At 44.5% G+C, this 26,086-nt stretch overlaps 1 protein-coding gene across 1 annotated transcript in view; it reads left to right on the forward strand.

The window, feature by feature from the left end:
- The first annotated feature begins 9,523 nt into the window (after positions 1-9,523).
- MTTP (microsomal triglyceride transfer protein) overlaps positions 9,524-26,086 on the forward strand; it is a 50,888-nt gene continuing 34,325 nt past the window's right edge. Inside the window, exons 1-5 of the mRNA XM_090034783.1 lie at positions 9,524-9,690; positions 17,021-17,208; positions 18,305-18,448; positions 21,437-21,544; positions 23,936-24,052. Coding sequence (XP_089890909.1) covers positions 9,630-9,690; positions 17,021-17,208; positions 18,305-18,448; positions 21,437-21,544; positions 23,936-24,052 — 618 coding nt within the window. The 5' untranslated portion in view covers positions 9,524-9,629. The remainder of the gene's footprint in view (positions 9,691-17,020; positions 17,209-18,304; positions 18,449-21,436; positions 21,545-23,935; positions 24,053-26,086) is intronic.

Consider the following 26,086-nt stretch of genomic DNA (forward strand, 5'->3'; position numbering starts at 1 on the left):
GATAAGGGGAATCCTGCTATACTGGGGAGACCTGAGCTACTGAATGGAAAAGGTGCTACTAGGAAGCCCATAATAAGACTGTCTGGGCCTCCTGATTCTAAAGGTTTCCCAAATCATCCTGGCCCAGCTGGTCAGCCAGGGACCCCAGGTTGTGCTGGCTTGGGTGGTTTACTAAGTACACCAGATTTGCCAGGTCAAAAAGGTGAACCTAGAGTGGGGCTCCCAGGTCCCAAAGGGTTATCAGGCCCACAGGGCCCAGGTGCTATCCCTGGCCCTAAGGGAGATGCAGGACTGCTTGGCTTGCATGGCATCCCAGGCATAAAGGGACAGGAAGTCCACCCTAGCCTACAAGGTCCTGCCAGTGCCAGTGGAGAGAAAGGTAAACTCAGTTATGATGGAATCCCAGGTGTTCCTGGTATCAAAGGTGACCAAGATATTCCTGGAAAGGGACTTCCAGGAATTTCAGGGAGAAAGAGTCTTTCAAGGATCCCAGGTTTTCTGGTGCTTGGCTGGAAATAATTCCCAAGGTAGGTCATCTAGATGCCCTTTTCACCCCATGGGCAGATTCTAGTCTAGGCCTGACAGCAAGAGGCAGAGACTTCCCCCGATTGGTTCCCCATGACTCAATGTTTCATTGAATTGGGTCAGTGTTGTCCTCAGGTAAAGATTACAGTTTTGTAACTGTTTTATTGCAAGAAGCTCTGCAGGACCAGGAAAGTAGGTCCCAGGGCTGACAGATAAAAGGTCCCAGGGCAGAAAGAGTAAAGTCCAAGTGAGGACAGAGGAAACTGGAATGGCACGATAAAGACTGTTTGTTTTGAAGCAGTGTCTGCTGTGCTGCTTGGGACAATGGCACGTGGATAATCCTGTTTTAAAGAAGAAAACACCCTTCCCAGGAGCTGTCTGAAAAGAAAGAGCTCCCAGGGGGAGCTAGGGACTAAAAAGAGCCAGGGCTGAAAGCCAGAGGCTTGCCCCTTGTGAAGCCACACTAAGGCTGGCTGCAGAGAGTCCTCTTAGGAGAAGGAGACTAAAGGCTGCTTTTTGAGGTGTTCTGAGCAAGAGCTTTCCCCTTCCTCTCTGAAAAGGTGCAGAGTGATCCTTTTTCTTTTTTTGTGACACTCTCACTAGGTAAGGTTTGATTGCTGAACTTCTCAATTATTCCACACAGAGAATTTGATAAATACAAAACAAAGAACTATGAACTATAGAGTCTAGGTGTCCAGATCCTCCTGCCCTAGTTTCAGGCTGGCACCACCACTTACTTATTCTCCTCTGAAGCCTTACCCACACACCAGTTTTATTACCAAGCCCATGCCACTGAGCCTTGTGGTTCTCAAGCTAACTAAATTAAACTGAGCTCAGGTATGGGTTGCATTCACACCTCCTATTACAGCATAAATAAACTGTCAGCAATGGGTGTACTTAATGCGTTCAGATCTTGGCAAACTCTATGGATAAAATACATCAGTCACCAGTAACCTTGGTTAATTATCATCATCAAAGAATTTTCCTGAGGTGGAAAAGGAGGTAGATCAACAATAGGGTAAACATTGTAATGTCCAACTCTTAGGTGCCAGGTCAGTTAGTGGTCTCTTTATGTAGGATGCCAATGCTGCCTGTATAATGCCTAAGAAGGGTTAGGCACTGAAGAAAAAAATCCACAACTGCAAGCACATTGAAAGTTGTTGTAGGCCTATCCATTTCAGGGATGTAGTTGCCTAACCCCAGGCTGGAGGGATGTTTTTTCTTCCACTCAGGATTTCCAGCCCTGAATGGCTCTCTAAGTCAGGTTAGTCCTTTCTGAAAAAAATACAGTGAGGTGGAGAGCAGGCCCTCTCCACCTACAGCCAATGTTAAATGGTTAGAGCATGGTATGTCAAATTCATGGGGTCAAGTCTCTGATGGGAGTGCTAACCATCTGCTTATTTTCTGTCAGTGGTTAAATGAAAATAAAAAGCACAGGCAGTCCTCAGACTTACGACACAATTGTTTCCTGAAAACCACGTCTTAACTCAAAATGTTGTAACTCGGAACCAATTTTCTCATAAGAAACAATGTTATAAATGGGGGATTGTTCCTGAACCAAGGCCTGATACCCTGTTTTCATCAAAAATACCCCATAGTTTTGTACTTGATCAATTATAGATGAGTAATATAGCTACATTATTGTATTTATATTGTAAATAGCAATCATACTGATTTTTAAGGACTTCTTTGAGGTGACTTTGCTGGACTTTTTGAAGGGTCTTGGACTTGTTGAAGGGTCTTGGCTGGAGTCTTCTCAGGAGTCTTGGCTGCAGGTTTTTGTGGAGTCTTGTCAGCTTTCTTAAAGAAAATGTCCAAGGAAAATGTTCTCTAGGGAGATGAGCGATGCAGTGAATTTGTTGAATGGCTTCGCATTGGATCAAGCATAAAGTCGAAACTGATGTCATAAAGTTGAAACTGCGTGTCAATTTATAAACATTGTAAGTGCAAAATGTTGTAACTCAAAACCTAAGTCAAGGACTGCCTGTATTTCATTCAAAGATAGAATTGCTTCAAAAGAGACAAGCTTGAGAGAACCTCTTACCCCCAATAGCACTATAGACAAGTTATTCCCACACACTCTCCAGGAAAGTGGGAGAATCTGGCTTCAAATCCCCACTCCAGAAGAGGAATTTTAAATCAGGTTTCCTGTATCCCTATGGGACCACAACTCCTGGCTGTTTTGTATTATGTCCCATCTTAAGAATGGCTTCTGGTCTGGGCCCCAGAGACAAGACTAGCACAGGAATAACTAGTTTGTCAATTCCACTGGGGTTTGGGCACCAAAATATACAGCACCATCAGGACTTGGGTCATTATATACATGCGTGGTGGCAGAAATGTAGATGCTAGGGGCATTTTAATGGTAGAAATATAGGCACCTAAAGGATTTTGGTGGCAGCTAAAGCAAAGACTGAGGATCTACATTTTAGATTTAAGTACCTAAAATGGCAATTAGGCAACTAGAGTTCCTTTGTAGTTCTAACCCGAGGTTTTGATTGAGTTTTGATTAGGATATATTGGTAAAAATTTATCAATTTATCATTTTATTTCACTGCATTTTTCCTATAATACAGAACAACAATATTTTACTCAATTCAAATGATCAGAAGAAGCCTGAATAGTTTTATTAGGTCATATAATGGTATACGATTAATTAGTTGGACTCTGGAAAATATGTGCCAACAGTAGTACTTTGACCCTAGACACATGCCAACATGGCCTAAGTGAGGTGTAAATTATGGTCTGATTCTGTAACCTCTGAAATTGATGGCAATATTCCCGTTGACTTTATTGGGTACAGAATTCAGCCTGAAAAGTCTAACTTATGGGTTCAGTTCTGATCTCTTTTACCCTCCTCTTATAGTGTAACTCCTTGGACCTCAGTGGACTTACGTCTCATTGACAACTGGTATAACAGAGATTGGAATCAGGCCCCTGTTTTAAGTACATTTTATGCCATATATTTTCCTGACCCTTTTCTGCCCTTAACTGACATAGCACATAGACATCATCATACTGATTTAAACCAGATAAGAATAAGGCTGCTAACATTTTGAGTGTCAGAGGGCAGAAACAGATGAGCAAATTATACAGAGTTAAAGGGGATAGGGCTACTTTATGTCTGCTGCTCCATAGTAACTCTTTCTGTCTCTACTCCTACCTTGTGGTAAGTGGAAGTTAAACCAGAGTAATCTAGCTCCGTTTCATTCAGTGCTTACCTGACCCAGTTTAGATTCCACTTTATTACAGCAGACTCACAGCAGAGCAGGTCAGATTCAGCCCCCTCCCCTGTTTACCTCCATATAACGTGTTTGACTCTTTGTACCCCAGGATACATCCTTTTACTTTGTTGCAAGGAAATGTATTTCCCTGAAGTATATGACATTATTTCTTGCTTATATTCCAAGGAGGAGAGGTAGTAAGCATTTCCGCAGATGAAAGATATAAGTAACTCCAGGCTTTTGTCAACTTGAAAATTACCTACGTTTCGAAAAAGTACCACTTTTAAAAAGTTTTCAAAAAGTACAGCAAGCTCACAGTTTCTTGCCTTCCAAGTCCTAGAGAACATACCAGGAGTATTTGCTGTAGTCCAGACTAGACATACACAAACACAGATATTATTCAACTTTGGTCATGCAAGAAAATACAATTTAGAAAGTACAACCCCCTCCCTCCCCTCAGAGCTAGGAAAGGATCAATTTAGATTCATAGATGTACGGGCAGAAGGGATCTTAGTAGGTAATCGAGTCTAACACCCTGCCCTGGGCAGGAAAGAGTGCTGGGGTCAGATGGCCCCAGCTAGGTGCTTGTCCAGTCTCCTCTTGAAGACCCCGAACATAAGAGAGAGCACCACTTCCTTTGGAAGCCCATTCCAGGTTCTTGCAACCCTTACTGTGAAGAAGTTCTTTCTAATGTCCAACCTAAATCTGCTCTCTGTCAATTTGTGGCCATTGTTCCTAGTTACTCCAGGGGGTGCCCTAGCAAATAGAGTATCTCATTCTCTGCTGCCCTCCCCTGATGGAGGCAGCCACAGGATCTCCTATCACCCTTCTCTTGCGAAGGCTGAAAAGATCTAGCTCCCTCAGTCTCTCCTCGTAAGGCCTTGCCTGCAGGCCTCTGACCATACGAGTGGCCCTCCTCTGAATCCTCTCAAGAGTCTCCATGCCCCTCTTGAAGTGCGGCACCCAAAACTGGATGCAGTACTCCAACTGCAGCCTGACCAGTGCCACGTAGAGGGGAAGCATCACCTTCCTGGACCTCTTCGTCATGCATCTGCTAATGCATGATAAAGTGTGGTTCGCCTTGTTGATCATCTTGTCACATTAATGACTCATGTTCATCTTGGAGTTGACTATGACTCCAAGATCCCTTTCCGCTGCTGTGTTGCTGAGAAGGTCATCCCCCAGCCTGTAAGTGTGTTGGTGGGTTTTTTTGCCCAGGTGCAGCACTTTGCACTTGTCTTTGTTGAACTGCATCCTATTTTGTTCTGCCCATTTTTCCAACCTGTCCAGATCTGCCTGGATTCATTCTCTACCCTTTGATGTGTTAACTTTGCTCCATAATTTGGTATCATCTGCAAACTTGGATAGGGTGATCTCCACACCCTTGTCTAAGTCACTGATGAAGACATTGAATAGCACCAGTCCAAACACCAAGCCTCACAGGACTGCACTGCACACATCTTTCCAGGTCAACATCGACCCATCTACCCACCACTCTCTGGGTGTGACCCCCTAGCCAATTTGCCACCCACCTGGCCATGTAATCCATGAAAAACCACTATATACAGGAAAAGCCGCATTAACCGGCACTTCATTAACCGGCATGCTCTATTAACCGGCATGCCAGTTGACGCCAGTTGATGTGGCAAAAGGGAAACCGGAAGTGGGACTTCCAGTTTTGTTGAATCCCACAGTCTGGAGGAAAGCAGCCTGTGCGGGGTATAGCAGCCTGCGCTAAGCCCCCACTCCCTTTCCCCCCGGCACACGGACACTGGGGGAGGGGCAGAAGGGGTGGCATGGTTAATCTGAGATGTGGATGTGCCAGATGCGGTAGGAGGGGCATCTTTGCCCAACCAGGCAAAGACGCCCCTCAGATAACCAGCACATTTGGTTATCCGGCACCCCCCATGTCCCGTGGATGCCAGATAACAGAGCTTTTGCTGTACATAGGAATCGGTTGAACACAATATTTTATCGATGTATATACAATCTTAAAGCAATTTGGAAGCCTACAGTGCCTCAATCATTATAACAAAATAAATTCTAAATACCTTTATATTTTGGCATTTGATTTTGTTTTTATCATAGAAAATCAGAGCTCCCTCTGCCCGCTATGCATGCCAGGATGCAGGTCCAGCTGCAGCTGTCCCCCTGCTCATTGGCAATGCATACAGGGTACATGCGGGTGCATGTACACCCCCTGAGATTGGCCACCACTGATACTACCGGTGGTGCCTGCGGGCAGTCACTGCTTGCCATCCTTCCCCTTGCTGCTGACACTACCGGTGGCATCTGCAGATGGTCACCAATCACTGGTAGGTACTCACCCCCTCCCCCCCGCCACCGACACTGCCGTGGCCGCCTGTGGGAGCTCCTTGCTCACCGTTGCCACACCACCGCCTAAAGGCAGTTGCTATGCACCCCCAGCCTCAGGAGGCATGCAATGTTCATGCTCCTGCTGGTTTGTGGTGCTGAGCAGCCCTGATATGCTGATGCCCTAACCTTGCCTATTCCATTGCCCCTCACTCCCAACCCACAGTCCCCCACCCTTCCCAGCTCTGCTGGTGCCCCTCACTCCCAACCCACTGCCTACCACCCCCAGGCTCAAGCTCCCCAGTATGTGGGAAAAGGTGGGGCATTGGAGGCAGGGGGTGATGCCGTAAGTGATACATTGGAGGGGAATAAGGAGGCACATGCCCCGCCACGATTTCTGCAACCACAGCACAGCATGGGGCTGTAGCCTGGCTGAACTGGCCTCAGGCAAGATCTGCCTCTGTGACCCAGTGAGTGGGACCCAGTGTGGGAGGGGGTGCTGCACCACCATGGCTGCCAAGGTGAGGTGCCCCTTGCCCACCTGGTAGCAGCGGGGGGGCACAACTCCATGCTGCCACCAGGAGCACCACACCAGCCATGCCGCCATGGCCTCCAAGGGGAGGTGGCATGGCCATGGTGCCCGGAGTTGTTCCCCCCGCTGCTGCTGGCTGGGTAGGGGGCGTCTTATCTTGGTGGCTATGGTGGTGCTCCCAGCAGCAGAGGTGGTGACAGCAGTACCAAGCCCCGCCACTCCGCTCCTCCCTTTCATGCTGGGTCCTGCCCACTCTGTTGTGCAGCCAGCTCCTGCCTGGTGCCAGTCCAGCCAGACTGCAGCCCCATACCTCATGGTAACCACAGAAATCTGTGGGGGCCACATGCCTCCCCAAGTCCTCCCCATGTGTCGCCTATGTGCCTACCCCCCCATGCAATACCTATGCCACACCTTATAGACTTGCCTGCAGGAAGCTGTGGAAGCTGCTCTTCACCATGCTGCCTGGTTGCATTGCTGGCCACGTGGATGTGTGCTGTGTGCACATGTACGTGGCTCCCTGCCTCTGATTGCCGTCCCCCGCTCCTCCTAGCCCCAAGCAGCCCTTTGCAGGCTGGAATCCTGCCAGCCTGTAAGGGACAACCCATGATTCCCTGGGATTTTTTTTTCCCTTTAAAAGGGAAAATTGGTGATTTTCTATTTTAAAGGAGAAGATCTGCATTTTTCCATGGGAAACACAAAACCTGGATCCCTGTTGATGTACCATAACATCTGCAACCCCCTTTTCAAAATTTTAGATCTACCCATGGACCTGTTATATCCTGCTCCTTGGTCCCACCCCTAATCCACCCAATTTAGCTCCCTGTTATGAGCACAATGGATTCTCTCTTAATGTGTCATAGGCCACATCTACACGAGACATTTACTGTGGACCTGCCTAATTAGCTCTGCAGTATCTCAGCATTTACACAAGCAACACTATTAGGCCACAGTAAACTAATTAACCTAATTAATAGGTTAGTATAAGTACTATCCTGCAGCAACATTATTTAGCATGCTGCAAAACACATTTAGATGCTAACAGGGCTGGCTGGAGAATGAGTGCTTCAGTGTGGAGGCTGCTTGCTGGCTAGCCCTGCACTGGAGCACCCTCATGACCCAGCCAGCCCCTCCACAGCACACTGAACCAGCTTGGAGCAGCCCCAGACTGGCAGGCTGACACCCCAGGCCCCTGCTAGCCAAAGCTGCCCTGTCCTGGCTCAATGTGCTGTGGTCCCAGGAGCAATAAACTCCGGCATAATAAGTGCTGGTATTTATTGCATCACATGAATTCACATGTAGATGAACCCAGAATGGAGAAGGTGGAGAAGGCATTTATAGCATCACAAGGTGAAGACCTGGTGAGTTTGCAGCTTTTTATTATTACACAACACTTGGCAATAGAAATAATTCAATGGCTTTCTCCCTATGATTTAAATACAGCCTAGGAGCAATGATTTGTTCTGGATGCTCTTGAAAAGGAGGCAGGCACACAAAAGGCCCCAGAGCAGTGGAATAAGGCAAAAAAAATGTCACAATATATTAGCAGATAATATTAGCCACAGGCTAATATTAGCCATAGCTGTTTATAGAACATGGCTTGATGGGAAGGCGAATTTTCCCTGGCTGCTTCTTCAATAAAAACCTCAAGGGCAGGGAGAGGAGATAGTAATTGCCAACAGGTATATCACTAGATAAACATTTGAGGGGAAATTGTTCCTCCTCCTCTGCGGCTGCAGAACACTCAGACAACAGAGAAACCAGCACCATTTCACTGATGATTTGGAGACCTTTCAGAAGGGTGGATACTCATTGTGTGCCAGGGAACTTTGCTTCAGCAGGGCTTCTAGCATTCCCTGGCACAGGAGAGGGAGGGCTGGGGTGAGGACGGTGGGTGGTGTATCTCATTTACACAGACCCTTTAGAAATGTGTCTCATTCCACTGTAGGGATGAAAGTCTTGTAGAAGCTCCTCTAGCTCTGAGACTGGCTTAGTGGCTGAGGAGTGGTCATGCTGCCACTTCATTACCAAGTTGTGGGGTGGGGAGGATTCTGTTCATCACCCCTGAGAAACTCAGACTTGGCACAAGCCTGAGGGAGATTTATCCTCAAGGAAGGAGTGGCAACACTTAGGGCCATACCAGGGCATTTAGTAATAAGATGTGATGGAATGCATCTGAGAACAGGGACAGTTCACATTTGTATAGTGCATACAGTGGGGAACTATTTTTTAGACTGTGGAAGTTTCCCAAAGGTGTTTAAGACATTTAAAGCTAGATTTGATAAAACACTAGAAAATTTAAATCAGAGAACAGTCCTCACTGGCAGGGGAACAGTGTGAACAGCCAAATAGACCTTTCTATCTCCATCTTCTCTCATTCTAATGACAGGCTAATGTCTACCTGAACTGGAAATATAATAGAAACTCCTTGCTTAAATACTCTAATTAGCAATCAACATTTTGTCCAAATCTGTGTGGTAAAATTCCAGTGTTTTTATTCAGAGGCAGATATAATATGTAGAATATATCTGCTTCCAGTGAAGCCCTCAGACTGTCTTGTACTTACTCACACTATCAGTACCTGACTGTCAGCAATCCTCAGGAAGCTGAAGGGGATACTTAGATTACCAGGCAGTGTGAAGAGGGTAGCAGACTCTTTTCCCTTACAAAATGGGCTCAAAACAACTCCCAGTAAAGGCAGTGGGAGAAATTCCCATCGATTCCTTTTGGAACTGGATTGGGCCCCATTCAGGAACCTGACTACATTAGATTAATATTTAAAAAAAAAACAAAAATGAAAGCTGGGCTGAACAATAAAATGGATAAAAGACACCAATTACCCCAGTCCTTAATAATTAACTGTGGGACCTTCAATGAACTTAGTACCTGAGTGTGGAATTTGGAGTCTGACCTTTACTACATCTAGATAAACAGTGTTGCAGATTCAGAGGTGCTCTCTGCCACTTCCGTCCAGTTTAAGGAGTTCTCTCCTGGGCAGCTCTAACATTCCCAGGTTCAGTCACTAAGGAGAGTAGAGCATGATTCTTCTAACTGTGCTTTTCCTCTGCATCATTTCCACATACTCAGCCTCTGTTAAAGGTAGGTCTATTCCATGTGTGATTAATCTTTTGGTGATTATATTGGTGAATGTATGCTTATATCTTTTTACAACAGAAAGGAAGCCCTTATGTCAAGTGTTTCTCCTGCAACATGGTTTCTAATTGCATGCACTAAATAATAATAACTATGCAGCTTAAATAAGTGTAATGATCCTTCTTTTCCTTTCTGTGTCCTTGTGACAAGGTATTTAACAGAATTTGCTGCTTCATTGGAATTTGACAGGGCTGCACCGTAAGCGCTTCTGCTATGGCCTTACATTTATGACTTCTGGGCTATCAACATGTGCCTTGGCGCCCATCCCCTAGTGTAATGATTATTGCAGCAGAATTTGGGGAAGAAGCAAAGTGATCAAGTGCACAGCTCATGGGGCTGGCAGGAATCAGGAAACCTGGGTTCCCTTCTTTGCTCTACCACTGACATACTGCATGACCACTGACATCAAAGAAACTATTTACATGCTTAGAGTTAAACATATGTTGAAGTGCTTTGGTGGATTGGAGCCAGACAACTCTGTACTTTGAGACTCAGTCTCTATGCACTTGATCCAGTTCCCATTAAAGTAATGCAAAAGACCCCCACTTAGCTTACTGGGAGCTGGATGGTGGTGCAGTCACCCACCCTGGCAATCTTCAAAAAGCGTCCTGACGCCCATCTTGCTAGGGTCGTCGGATCCCAGCGGTTTTTCCTGCCCAAGTGCAGGGGGGCTGGACCTGATGATCTGTAAGGTCCCTTCCAGCCCCTAACAACTATGAAACTATGGATCTGCTCTAAAGAGTGAAGTTCTGGACACCCACATTTGCTCTAAATAAAAGGGCTTTGTGTAGGTATTCTGCACAAGGTCAAGGGTACAAAATCCACACATAGGGACTAGATTCTTCAGGGTCATGCTGTCAGGTCATGGAACAGGGGAAACTGTCCTTCCACAAAGGCTGTGTGTGCCTACTTTGCCACTGTTTGTAAAAGATGGGCTAAATTTGTAAGAGTTGTAAGCCAAATCAGTTTGCATTTTGAGTGAAAGGGAACTAAGAGTGTTTTGCAGCACCAGTCAGTGCACTGAACATGCCATTCCTAAAACCCAGACAAACCTTCATTCATACAGTTTAATGAAGGTGTCCTGAATGAGAATGTAAAGGTGTGAGTGTCATCCCTCCAATCTTGGGCTAAACTGTGGGGCAGTCTGTGGGACGGGTTAACAGTTGCTGTCCCTTGAGTAGAAGATCTGATTCACTGGATCTGTTTAAGCACAGACCAGTAGTTTCTCCCCCATCTCACTGCCACCTGAACCCTGTTACTCCTTTTTATACTAGCATAGCTGGAGCTAAAATGGAGCCCAACTCCCTCAGTTTTGGGGGAGCTATGTTCCTTCTGGTCATCTACTGGGCCCACCTTCCCCCACAGGAGTTGCAAAGTGTAGTGGTATACAGCACCTCTGAGTACCTGAATTTAACTGGACTGCCAATAAAGTTCTTATTCTACAGCTACTCATGTCAAAATGTCAAAATTCTTGTATCTGCTCTTTCTGGATTCAATGTAAAATTAATTTAGCAAAATTGTTCCTTGATATAAAAAGACATATAGCATTATACATCTCTAGTGCAGTACATCAACAGTAACTGATTAGCAGATCTTCAAAAGAGCCCTGTTAGGTCTCATTGTCTCGATTGTAGAGATGGGGGAACAAGACTTAGAAATTAAGCAACTTGTCCATGGCCAAACAATGTAGTTAGTGGCAGAGCTGGGATTGGGATATGTTTGTGTCTCAATCCAGCCAAAAAATACTTAAGTAGTATTCTTTACATTTAATCAACCAGCTAATTGCACACATTACATTTCTTGTAGTTGCATCTTAAAATATTTTCAAACAAACATAGGTTTTGGTTTTTAAAGCTATCCAGTGTCACCAGAACTGGCAAATGTAAATTTATGGCCTTAGAGCCAGCTAGTGGTTAGAGACGCACGTTGTGCATGCCAAATGTATTAATAAAAGGCACAGGACTTGACAGCTGTCTCAGCTCATACAGCTTAACCTTCTGTATTATACAGTATCACAATTTAATTATAGAATTGGCATCTTACCCCTAATGACAGACACTTAACATTACTAGTCAAACTATGTGTTATGCACTCCACCTTGAATACTACATAGTTCATGCAGGCATTTCTGACTCTAGGACAGCATGGCAGAATGAAATCTGGGTGTCCCATCTTTCCGCTCATTAAGCCAGGAGGAGTTTTGCCCCTCACAGCAGTGGAAAAAGGATAAGGGGTTAAAAGAATCCCAACTCATTGTGTAGGATACATAGACCAGAGCTCCTAAGGGCAGCATAATACCAGTGTTTAACAAGACACACACACTCTCTCACAAATAATAGAAATATTCCTCCTTAAACAGCTCTGTAATTTTTCTTGTGAAGGAAATGATAAGTGTATTTATTAAAGGTATTTTCAGTAATGGTTCTATTTGTAGCATCAACCTCTCTACAAATATACAGCCTTTAATCCCTTTGGTGGCTTTCTCTTTTCTATTGCAATATGTTTGCTTTTACTTCTTGTGCCTTCAAAACTCTGCTCTGTTCCCTACTTATCCTCCCTAGGCTCTTAACACATCTCCCACCACAACCCCTTTCTCCCTTGATGATATCAGTTTTGTAAGCCAGTTTACCCGTTTCCTCAAAAACAATCTCTCTTCCATGCTACTTCCTACACATGGGATATCTTTTCTGAGGGGCTATACAAAGTTACTAACTTCTTCATATTTATGTCCCTCCTACCCACCTCATTTCCTCCATGATGCTCACAAGAAACTAGGCCCCCAAATAATCCATTTATCTATTTCCTGCATGAGCTAACTGCTTTTACGTGAAGAGGGGAAGAAATATTGAAAGGGAGATACAGGAAGGGTATATTACCTGAGAATTACTATAGAGAAAAATAACCATGGGCTTAATGGTGGAGAAAGAATGGAAAAAGAAGTCAATTTAATTTAACATAAAAAAGAGAATCAATGTAGCCAATAAGACATGTCCATCACCACCTTAATTGTTTTCCATGCACGTGCTCTCCTTGCCCTTTCTGTCTCTTTTTAGGTTTCAAGAATATTGCGGGAAGGGCTGTAGAAAGAATGTGACATGTTACAGTACTGCAATTTCACTTGATACTACATAACTACATAATAAATAATTAAAAACAGAGGTTGTGCTGAAATACAGCATGCTTAAAATGAGAAACAAAACTTCAGCAAGCATTTACTTCAAGGAACTGGGGTCTGTTCTTGAAAGGTGTTGGCACGTTCACAAGAAGGTGATCCTTTCATCTCCCAGTAAGGCCAAATTCAGTTGCCAAGTCAGTAGAGTGGAGAGTGCACTTTATAGGTAGCAGTCACACATTTTCTAGGAGCAGACCCTCTATTTGTTAAAGATTTCAGTGAGTGCTTACCAGCATTATTACCTTAGCAAGGAATGAGATCACAGCTCTAAACTTCAGCTCTATTATGGTACTAGTTCTCTTGACCTGAACAAATGGTCCACTTCCCAGGAATGGCAAGATCCTGAACTGATGCAAATCCATCAAGTTTTACTGAATGTCTATGGAACTAAAACAGTTTACACCAGCTGACTCTTTCTGGTTGCAGTTTCCCACATAGCAGTATGTCTCAGTTGTTTTGATTCCTATCTTAGCATACTACTGGCCTAAAATCTTGTATAAAAATCTCCATGAACAATAAAGTTGATCCAATAAATGATATTTCCAAATAAATCTTGCTCCTTACCCCATTTGAAAACATGTGCCCAAAAACTAGGACAGTGTCTTAAGAGATTTTTATTATTTATGAACACTTCAGTTCTTAAAAAAATCCATGCTATTGTGATGGATCTCAAATGTGTTTTTAATAAAAATAAGATTTTCCATTTTGTTAATACCTGCCAATTGGATAAAGAAATACCTTGCATTTTTCCATGACCCAGTTAACTGAAATATTTATTTAGCAGAATCAGATCAAATGGGAAACAATGGCATGCCAAGAGACAGATTCATCCCTCCTGTCAAAGATAATATTATGTTTTCTGGCTTAACTCTGCTGTACAGTTTTGAATGAAGCTTCTGCAGTAAAGGTTTGATTCTGCACCCATTAATGTCTAGATGGAATAGAATTAGCCCACTATAGTTACAAACAGCATTAATATCACTACAAAACTAAAAACAGATTGTGGGCGGACAAAAATCTCAGTTTTTCCAGTGAAATCCTGTGGATTTGATAGCAATTTGTGTATAGTTAGTTTCACAGCCTCCATTCCTTCCAACTATTTTGTGACCCAGGTAATTCTCTCTGTGGAAAAGTACTTTACAGCCAGCAACAGGAGAGGAGGAAAACCTTGTAAACGCAATAAAGAGCATTTATGTATAAACTAGCCAACTGCCCATCAGGAATGATGGGGGGGCGCGGAGGGGAGAGTGGGGGAGACAGAGCTCTACCACTGCCTCTCAGGAGCAGGGGGCAGGAAGCTTGCCCCACTGTCCCCTCTGCTGCCTTTGGCCAACACCCTGCCCTGCCCCCTCTGTCATGGCGCTGCGCCGCCACCACTGCCTCCTGCCTGGAACACTTTTGGAGCATTCTGATTGGTTGTTTCAGTAACCAATCAGTGCTCCAACAGCGTTATGGACAGGCAGACAGATGGACTAAGCCTTTTATTATATTAGAATTTACAGTGTTCCTTTAGCAACAAACCTCTCTTTTCATACAATTTAAGGGGCAAACATAATATAAAAGTCAATGGTAACACCACACAGAATGAACAACACATCCAGGCCATCGGGGGAAACTCTAGCTTTTCCTGAGGCTGTGAGGAGCCCTGAACAATGGCACTGTGGTATGATGTGTGATCTGTACATAGGGTTGTACCTGAGAATAGAGGAGGAACGGGCATGGAGTAGAGCATAGGTGGAGGGAAATGCCTGGGTTTTTCCCTTTTACTGCTTTCACCTACATTTGCAAAAGAGGGACTTCATTCTTTGCGTCCCATTTTTGTCACTGCAGATGAGAGTGGAGAATTTAATGTAAGTGCCCAAGCTTGAAACATAGATCTATGATACATGGTTTTGTGTCTTTTAAAATGTATTGTATAAATGTAATAACAGTGAGTCAGAATGCCAAGAAAAATTAATTTTATTTGAAGAAAATGGGTTTAATGCTCTGAACTGAAAACAATGTTTTCACCTCTTCATTGCTTTTTTTTGTGACTCCACTTGAAGGAGGTTCTAAGTACAGTGACCAAAGAGAAGATACTGAATGAAGGTGTGGAGAGCTTCCTAATATACTGTATTTTCTTACCTACAACATGCACCTTTGCCCCTCATCCCCCGCAACCAATCAGCCTCCCAAAATTAGGGTGTGTGGATTAAATGGGGAAACTGATTTTTAGTCCAGGACAGAAACACCCTGCTTTGATTCCTGCTCCACAGTGATTCCTGCCCCACGTTATTATCCTGGCATCTCAGGAAGTCAGTTGACTTAATAGCTCATTGTTCTTCACTCTACAGGTGTTAATGACCATGTCTCCTTTTTAACCGACTTGAAATGTTGGCTTGATTATTGGAACATCTTAAAGCTATTTTATGTCTGCTAGCAGTTCCTGGTCTCTTTTTTTCCAATTTCACAGCCCTGGAGATGTTAGCTCTTTTCGCCCAAAGTTATCAATCCACCCATGGACACCAGTCTTTAGTAGTATCTAGGGTTTCAGCTTTAGTTAAGCAGGGAAGGGAGAGTGAGTCAGCTGATCATTAGGCTCTGTCTCTGCTCTATACAGCCACAATTCTGGAAAGATCTTTTTTTCTTCATTTTGCTTTTCAAAAACAAGGTGTGTATTATATCCCCCGGGCTTGGTACTTGGGCCGGTGCTGTTCAACATCTTCATTAGTGACCTGGATGAGGATGTGGAGAGCACCCTGTTCAAGTTCACTGATGACACCAAGCTGTGGGGTAGAGTGAATACACCGGCAGGCAGGGACCACATCCAGGCAGACCTGGCTAGGTTAGAGAAGTGGGCGGATCTGAACAGGATGCAGTTCAACAAGGACAAGTGCAAGGCGCTGCACCTGGGGAGAGGGAACCAGCATTATGGTTATAGGTTAGGGGCTGACCCTCTCGACAGCACACAGGCAGAGAGGGATTTTGGAGTCAGGATTGACTCCAGGATGAATATCAGTCGCCAATGCGACAAAACAATAGGCAGAGCCAACTGCACCCTCATGCTTCAACAGGGGCATCACTAACAGGTAAAGAGAGGTCTTGCTCCCCCCTATGCGGTGCTGGTCAGGCCGCAGCTGGAGTACTGTGTCCAGTTCTGGGCGCTGCACCTCAGGAAGGACGTGGAGGACCTGGAGAGGGTCCAGAGGAGGCCACTCGTATGGTTGGGGGCCTCCATGGCCAGCCCTGTGAGGAGAGGCTGAGGGACCTGAATCTCTTCAGTCTCCGCAAGAGGAGACTGAGGGGGGATCTTGTGGCTGCCTTCAACCTTATCAGGGGCCAGCAGCAGGGACTCAGGGAAAGTCTGTTCACCAGGGCCCCCCTTGGAGTCACCAGGAACAGTGGCCACAAGCTGAGGGAGGATAGGTTTAGGTTAGATATTAGGAAGAACTACTTCACTGTAAGGGTGGCCAGAGCCTGGAACAGGCTTCCCAGAGAGGTGGTGCTCTCACCTTCCCTGGAGATCTTCAAGAGGAGACTGGGTAGGCACCTGGCTGGGGTCTTATAACCTCCCCCCCCCGTGCTCCTTCCTGCCCGTGGCAAGGGGTCGGACTCAATGATCTGTCCAGGTCCCTCCCGACTCAGTGATTCTATGAGTCTCTGATTCCAAGCCATGCTGGATGTGAGGGATATGATACTGCAAGTGCCCCACACTCTCTCCTGTGGGAGAGCAGGGTACTTTGCACCTTTCCATTAGCAGTTTTACAGATTGAGAAATCTTTGGATTCGCAATTCACTCTGCATTATTTTTTTACTACATCCAAAGGGCAAAGTCTGGCCCCAAGTATTTCTTCTATCTCTGGGTACAATCAAAATGGGTTAAGGGCATTCTAGTCCTACAGACTAAGGTCAGATCCTCATTACCTTTCGTACAAAACTAGCTCCATCAAAATCAATGGGTCTGTATGCTTCAAGATCTGGTCTCAAATAGTTCATTAGATAGAAAAGCCCTAGTCATTCTAAACTGAATTTGCATGGCTCTTGGAGAAAAGCACAGATTATTTGTGTCTGTGGTGATTTCTAAAATGATGCCATATACATTCTTGTCTCCCTCTTTCCAAACAGGGCATACTACTGGACCAAGATTAAATAATGACAAGTTATACAAATTCACCTATTCAACTGAAGTGTTTATCAATAGGGTAAAAGCATCACTGCAGGATAGCGCAGGCTACCGTATTTTGTCTAGTGTGGATGTCAACTTAGTATGGAGAAACCCCAACAATGATGATGATCAGCTGATCAAAATTATGGTAAGCATTTTTTAAGCTAAAGCATATAAACAGACAAATTACTTAACGTTTTACACAGCAGTCTGATTCCACGGTGTGACACACATGGTAGAGAGAGCGTTTACCAAAAGTGTGCTATAACAAAACGTTTGAAGCGATGGGGTGGCCAACTTAGAGCATGGGGCTATGAGGGGCATGGGCAGCTTCTGTGTGTGGCATAGGGTAGCTTGGGGATGAGGCAGACTGCACAGTGGCAGATAGAGAGGGAAGAAGAAAGCAAAGTGGCAATCAGGCAAGGAGCATAGGGGAGGGAACAGAAAGTGAAGAGTACATCCATCAGGGGAAGGGGATTGAAGCAGCACTTGGGGAGGGTGTGGGGGCTAATCTTCAGCACACCTGCTAAAAAGACTGGCCTCACTGATTTAAGTAGTCCCTTGCTATTTTTGAATCCATGATATGTCTTCCATTGTGCTTCTGCAGGCATGTCGACACGCGACACTTAAAGCGCAGTAGACCAATTCTACTTCTTTTTCCAAGATCTGTCTTTAAGAAGATCTAGCAGCTTTACTGAACAGTTATTTACATCTGACCAATATTAAAAGTGCCCAGATGACACCAACAAATATATTTTAGCAAGTTCCGTTTAATTCATTGGATAGGCAGATAGAGCTTGAGAAATGTTTCTTGTTGGCATGCGCTTCATTATAGAGAATGAGTTTCACACACCAGTGAGGTCTGCCATTTTACCTGAGTCTCACCAGCTAAAAGTGGTTGCCTCAGTTGAGCTGTGGGTGAGTGACTATAACTTCACCAGGACAGGACTGCAACATCACAGACCAGAATTACAAAAGAACTCAGCAACTAACAGCTCCCATGTAGGCACCCAAATAAATCAGCCAAACTTTTCAAATGTGCTCAGTCTACAAAGGCTCCAATGCGAACAAACTAATCAGTTCTCCCAGTGGTGGGTCCTGGCAGGCCTAAAGCTGTGTCCTGGGTCCTGTCTTTCCCAACCATTCAAATTGGTCCATATAAAAAAAACGAGGTGATTTTGTCCATCCAATGCCAGATTGCTCCCTATGTTATCTGTTCATTTACTTTGCTTTTACTTTTCTAGATCAGAGATGTTAAAGTTGAAAATGTGAATGAACGTCCAGCAGCCAAAGACATTTTTAAAAGAAAAAACACAGAGAATATCATTGGAAAAGACTATCTGGCAGCTTTACAAAGGCCAGTAGTTCTTCAGCTGCTCCGTGGAAAGGTAAGGCCTTGTCTTTAAAGTTCATCCATATTGCTTGAGGAAACCTAAATCAAGTAATTTCTTGTAGGCTTCAAAATTTGATGATTCAATCTGTTTAGAGTTGTCTTATTTTTCCACACAAAATACACTTATTTAGGGCATGACTGATTTGTCCTTACTTGGGGTCCCTGTGGGGAGGATGTATAGAGCCTCCTCAGCCCCTGTTTTCTTGTGTTAAGGGAATGTGCTACAGCTGTATGTAGGTAAACAGTTCATTAGGAAATGTGCCAAAATAATGAATTCCAGACTATGTAACAAAGCACTTAGCACGCTCTGTATTTAGATCGTAGTATGCATTAATGTGATTTGGAAAGTTTTCTGAGAAGTCGCATATTATTGCACACTACAGTCTACATATAGATTGCAATACTACACCAGAGCCTAAAACCAGCACCAGTGTGGTGCAGGGGCTGGGACTGGCTCCCATATCGTGCCAGTGTTGCTTACAGGCCCCCTACTGCACCAGAGGTTTGAACTGGCAAGGGAGCCTGACAAAGCTGTTCGTCTGGCTCTCAGCCTGCTTACTATACTGGAGACTTGAACTGGCAAGGCTCTGGTATAGTTGCAGGGAGCAGGGAAGGGAGCCCAACAAAGCTGTTTGTCAGGCTCCCACTGCCCCAACCCAGCCACACTGGAGCCTTGCTGGTTCAAGTCTTCAGTGTGATAAGGAGGCTGGCAGCACAATATACAGCTTTGCCAGGCTCCCCTGCCCCCACCACAACACTGGAGTCCTCTAATCATATTACCTCCATGGAGCAGTTCAATCATCACATAATAGGTAAGATGATCTGGAAATACTTCTCACTAGAAAAGGCCTAATTTTATTATACTATAATGGCACTTAGCACATGCTTCACTGCTCCAATGCTTGTGTTATGTGTTATAAGTCCAACTAGCATGTGCTAAGTGTCACATGCAACAATACTCAAAGTTCCCAGGTAGGACCAATGAAACATACTTTTTTGCATTGTGCATGGCATCTTCTGTATGACTCTATACCTGTTATTAGAGCCAACCAAACTCTATCTCTTGCTCTCTCAGACAACTACTTTCTTTGATGACTTTACATTAGCACCTACCATCTCCATTGGTTACCAAAAGAGTTAGAAAATGTATCTTGATGTGGGAAAAACTAAAATCTTTTGTTCGGTTTCTATAACCACCAAATTTTACCAGGAATCAGGGGGAAAAAAACCTGAAACCAAGTAATGTGTGAGTTAATATGCCTCACATTTCTCTTCCCCCTTGCCCAGACCTGGATCATCCTTTTACAATCTGTCCTACTTATAGGGTAGCTCCACTGCCACAGGAGCACCCAGAGGACAAAGTACAACCAAGAGAGCATGACTGTACTGTGCACATACGGTACCTGGCAGCACCATACTGAAAACCACCACACCCACTCCTTGCACACCGAGCCCCAAACTGGAAGTTGTGTAAGCCCTATGGTGGCCTTGACCCAATATACTTTGAGCATTAAGCCAGCCACGCTACTTCCGGTCTAGAAGGTACCATGTGTGAGATGTGGTGTATTGAAGTACAGCATTGCTTGGTAGCATAACTGAGTGTTACAGATATTTCCAGAATGCCACTGAGGAGTACTCCTCTTCCACTTCTGTGGAACAACTTGCTTTCCCGTGTGTGCCTATTCAGCTCCCCTGGCCAATGAGCAGGGAGGGCAGAGCCAGGGCTACCATCACTTCCTTCCTCACCATTCTCTCCCCAACCACTTCCTTACTGTAGAAAGTATCAAGTGAGCAGGCCCTTCTCTCCAATCTGCAGCCTTAAGTAGTGCTCATCAGGGGAAAATATGTGGGGAAGCTGTATGCAGCAGTAGGAAAGGAAGAGAAATAGGAGTCACTCCCTTTTACTCTCCAATACAGTTGAGTAAAGGGTGTGACCATCTGTCCCAATAGGATACCTAAAGCTGTAAATAGGGACCAGCCACACACACTGGTTGTCAGTCTGGCACACCCAGTTACAGATGCCTGCTCAAGAAATTTCAAACCGAGCCCTGTCATCAGATTAACTATGCATAAAAAGAAACAGGACAACACTGGCTCTCAGCTGTACACATCCCCAAACTAAGATTAAAGTATCAATATAACACAGTTTAAATACATCTGTGCCCAATATTCTGCCAATGTGTTGGCAGATACTATTGCGATATAGTATTAAAGATGTTTTTTCATACAGTGTGCGGAACTTCTCCATTGCCAACCTGCATGCTGCTTTATTCCCTGTCACAATGATAGTGCCTCCTCACTCATGCCTATTCCAATGCTGCAAGGCTACCACAGAGATAACATACTGATTACACTTACAGTATCTAGGGAAAAGTACAGTTTTACAGCTCCTTAAATCAAGACTGGAGGTGCAAAGTCTTTTGTTCCCAGAAAAAGGCTCCATGGCGGTTCAAAGGTTGCAGCATTCCTGACACGTTATAACAATCTCTCCTACCTGACTTCCCTATGATTAATTCTGCCTTATTGTGACCTGTAGCTAAAGTACAGTATCTAGTGGATGTATAACAGAATGGAGTATGGAGGGAATAATTACTATGACATGTGAAGCCACAAGGCATTTTACTCCTCATCTTCATAAAGAAGAGTTCTTTAATTTGATCCACTTCTGATGATATATTTAGTTTCCTATTTCCCTTCTAGGTTTTCTCTCACTAATGCACAGGAAGGATATTCATTAAAGCAAGGCTTTAGTTAGCTATTGCCAGAGCTCAAGACATCATTATCCTCTTGTGTTATGGACTGGATCATGTAGTCAGTGGCATTTTGCTTATGGGAGGATACAGAATCAGGTCTGATAATAGGCACAAAGCTGTTTTTTTCAGCTGAACTCTGGAAACTAGAAGACAATTTGCAAGGGATATTACACACAGCTTCTCTGAAAACCAGCTACAAGTTTATGATATCTTTGCTTTTTTCTCTACAGGTTAAAAACTTCTACTCATATCAAAATGAACCTCCAGTAATTCAAAATCTCAAGAGAGGTCTGGCTAGCTTGTTTCAGATGCAGCTGCATTCAGGTGCTGTCCGTGAGGTATGGTACTGCCTCCAGCAAAATACTGGTAATCAAATTTATAGGCAGGGACACTGGTGTCCTAGAATGCATGCATGACTACCACTGATTTCAAAAGTAGTGAAGACCATGGCAGAGGCTGGTCCTTTGTTCACATTTGACCTTGTGGCTGAGAGGTTTATCTGGAGAGGTTTTGCTGACACAGTCTTTGTCTATGTTCCAGGTTGCACCAGTTTAACCTTATCTGCAATCTTTGTGTGGAAAATCTTTCCTTGATTTAAAACTCATTTACAAATTTGACTCTTTACTAAGCTAAATTAATGTAAGTGACGTTATACTGATATAATTTAAGTTATTCTGATTCAGCTGATTCTTGACAAAACTATATTAAATTGATAAGATAATTTTAAATAAAATTAAGAGGTTACATACAACATTAGTGGTGGTTTAACTACATCTACTTAAAATAATACGTTTAGCTATACCAATGATTCTCATTAGACTCAAGAAACCCTTCATTTGACTCAAGTCACTCCTTGGACAAAACAGCTCTGAGCTTTCACTTTTTTTTTGATTATGGAAAAATAATATAGCAATTTCTTTTTGTTGCAAAGAATGCAGAAAGACCACAAGTTAGAATGTTTTTGATTCTTTATGGGTTGTCAACTGGGGGCATGGCTACCCCTGGGGGTACTTGGGAAGGCCCTAGGGGGTATGCACAGGCAGGCAGAGACCGAGCACTGCCACCGCCTCCCAGGAACAGGGCTGAGGTTGGGGGCGAGGGCAGCCGCTCCCCTCTGGCTGGACAGTGTGGGGGAGGTTAGGAGAGCTCATAAACAGCAGCCACCACTGCCATCCACCACCCCGCACCGCCACTGCTCTGTGTGTGCCACCTTCCTCCCCACTCCGCTCTGTGTCCGGGTGCCACCCTGTCTCCTCCCCCCCTGCTCCAGGTCTGGCCACCAGGGGTACACTTATTTAAAAAGGGTTGAAAACCCCTGCTTTAGAGTGCAGAAAGAAGTGACAATTTTTGCTTGATCTGGGCCCAGAATGTAGTCTACAGCTGTGACCAAACAAAAGTGCACAGCTGCAGAGGGTTCAGATGAACATGCTGCAGAAAAGAGCACATTCTGTTACTTGTGTCTGTGGAGCTCCCAGGCTGTCACTGTTTTCAAAATGGAAGGGGGAAAGGGAGTGGAGGGAGTTTGGTCTGGGGTTTTTTCAGCTGGTACTTGGGGGTGGGGCGGGTGGATTGGAGACCCCCTGAGGTGGGGGAGCTCCAATCAACTCACCCCACTCTTCAGTGCCAGCTAAGGAACCCCAGGAATGAGGTCCCTCTGCTCCCTTCCCCCCTCCCATTCTGAAAACAGTGTCCTGGCTGGGATGGGGGAGTGGTGTTGCTACAAAGACAAGGCAGCATACTCCCAACAAGCAGCTGGAATCCCCACCTCCCAGATCCATCAGGGAACTTCTGTTGGGTCTGGGGAATCATTGCAACTCGTAGTGCTCTCTGCATAGTGCTGTGAGTTGTAGCAGAAAGCTGGTGTTCTGGATAAGAATCAGTTGAGCTACATTCATGCCATTTTGAACACAGACAGTGCCAGAGTCTTGCCCATATACACACCTGCACAAGCCAGCACAGTGCCATTTGAGTCCATTGGGTGCCTATACATGTGCTTGGAGGGGGAGGGGAGGATTTTAATTGGAGTGGTTCCCAAGGAGCTGCTCTAATGATAATGCTGTAGTATCACATGCATTAAGCCCCTAAACATTTAAAGATGGCTGCCAGACACTTTAACTAAAGATCATTTAATAAGCTTTGGTTAAAGTGCCCCAGCAACCATTTGTAAACCCATGGAAGCTTATACACATGATGCTGTGGCAAAGCTACTGCATTCATATAGAATGTGGAGCAGACTCGATTAATCAAGTCTGCTCTGATGCATTCTAATTAGAACATGATGAAGTATTTGTATAGGTACCCCATTGTTTCTACACTCCTCTTTGTTTTATATTTTCATGTGTGCCTCAGCACAAATAAACCTTGCCCATCCAAGACTCTCAGTTAAAACAATGTGTACAAATAAAGATAAAACCAGCAGCTAGCTGCCTTATCTCCAAAACAGTAAATAATCAACTCCAAATGAAAGTCAAGCAGTTCACCCTTTCACAAAAGCACCAAAAAGAGGGAATACCAATGACCTTTGGAGTTTGCCCTACAAGTTAATAGATTCTTTCAGGTAATTGTCCCTTTAGACGTTTTTCAGTATCCCATATATATATATATGCCATTTCAGAATCCTACAAGTCTGTTAGTAACCTAAGCAAGAGAGAGAAACAAATGTCAAAAACAGTATTAGAGCAAAAGAGAAATGGGTGACATTCAAAATACTTTTTTTTCCATTTTCTAAGGTGGATGTCTCTGGGAAATGCAATGTTACTTACCAGGCTCGACAGGATCAGGTGACTAAGATTAAAGCCGTGGACACCTGTGAAATAGAGAAGACAGGATTTACCAGCTACCACCAGGTATAATATGGCTACTTAAAAAAATACAGGTAGCAGGTTTCAGACAGAGATCTAAAAATTAAGAGTCAGTCATCACTAGTCTTTTATTTGATGTTTGTCTAAATGTTTTGATAGACAGAGGTGAACAATGGAAGGCATTTTAATATACATTATTTTACCTCATCTAAAAGCTGCTCTCATTATACCTTTCCTCAAACAGCATACTTTACAGGAAGACACTGTTACTAGACTGTGTTACCTCACAATACCATATGCATTACTCCAAAAATATAAAACAGGAGGTATATCTCCCAGTTGTGTTACCTATCCTAGCTCAGTGGAAGGCAAAGGCACCATGAGAATTTACTTGAAGACCTGACTCTTAGGCTTGGGACAGAAGTTATACATAAACCAATTTAACTGATCAGAATCTGGTTTAAACCTGTAACAGAACAGAAGCTCAGTGCACATAAAGTGGTTTCAAAATGGCTGAAACTGGTTTAAAATAAACCTGGTTGAATGTAGTATGAGACTTAACTCATTTGGGTCAAACCAGTTTATGAAACTTTTGTTCAAGACCCCTTCCTGATTCAAGTTAAATCACAGTCCCCTGGCACCCCAGAATTTTGCAGCCCTGGATTGGGCTGTGCTGTCTTTTCCAGAGAGCAGGGCTGGCCTTGTCCCTCTGCTTCCTAGCCGGAGCAGTGAGGGCTGGCTGACAAGGGAGTAGGAGGGGACAAGCCCAGTCTGCAAAGGGAGACTGCCCCCCCCAGGCAAACCCTGGCTGGGGGCTGGGGCTAGGAAAGGGAATTAAACACCCTTCCCTTCGCTCAAGCTTACTGCTGGCTGTGACTGTGGACCACAAATCTCAGAGGCACCTGGAAGCAGGAAAAAAGTGATAAGCAACCCTGCAGCGTCCCACTGCTGTGATTGTGGACTACAAATCCCGGAGACCTCAGGGCCAGCAGGAAGAGGAAGTGAACACACAGCCCATACTGGCTATGTGCCAGAGAGCCGTGCTTTAGCACCACCCCCCCGCCCCCGCCAGCTTCTGGCCTGAGCCACTGCAGGCGTGTGGCTGCATTTTCTGAATCAAAGGTAAATGTCTGTTCACTTCTGTTTCAATTTAATGTGTGCAGCTTAGACCAACCTGCAAAGACTGAATCAATTCAATGTCAGGCTTTTTGACTATCTGTACTTAGGCTTAGAGAGTATTTTACTTGCAGAAGACTTGTAGAATGTTGCCCTTTCTTCTTTGTGGTTTCATTTACTTGCTGTTTTTTTCTGTGTTGGTAATGTTTTTATAAATTCTGAGCATTAGTCATAACTGTAAACCCATCTCCAACTATTTAATGGCATTGTTTAGGACAAACTCCAGATGAAAGGCCAAAGCCTGACCCCTGATTTTGACCCTTTTGCTGCATCACTTTGGTGATTTAAATTTAAGACAGGCAAGGATAGCACGTTATAGATCAATAGCAGCCAACCCATGGCATGTGTGTCAAAAGTTGCATTAGGGTGGCACATGGCAGACTGGGGAAGAAGCAGGGAACACAGAGACAGGTACGACAGGGAGCACAAGAGCACAGGACTGGCAGGGGAAGGGGACTGGAGTGGCACTCAGGGAAGGCGTGAGGCTTCCTCTGTGGCATGCCTACCAAAAAGGCTGCCCCCATGCTCCCCTCCCTTATTGGTCATGCAACTAAGGTTCCCCCTGGCATGACATAGGTTTCTTGTAGATGTAGAGAGAAGAGGAGCACTGCTGCACTCCAGTGATCCCTAGCTAACATAACAGCCCTTTTGAGTGATCAAGAGCAGGTTAGAGGTGCGCTGAGGGCACTATAGCTTAACCAGGGAGTGCAACTGATCCTTTCCAAATCCAGATATCAGAGAAATACAAGGGTGCTTCTGGCTCATGGTCAAAGTTCCTAATTTTCAAGTTTAGCACAAAGACTTCAAGTTATCTACAAACAGTTTACTAGAAAAGATCAGTAGTGGACTACGTTTGCCTTTCACCATATGTTCAGGATATGGGAATATGACAATATTAGAACA

Source organism: Crocodylus siamensis, chromosome 2, assembly GCF_052110815.1.
Source record: "Crocodylus siamensis isolate JL-2025a chromosome 2, ASM5211081v1, whole genome shotgun sequence".
Taxonomy (NCBI): domain Eukaryota; kingdom Metazoa; phylum Chordata; order Crocodylia; family Crocodylidae; genus Crocodylus; species Crocodylus siamensis.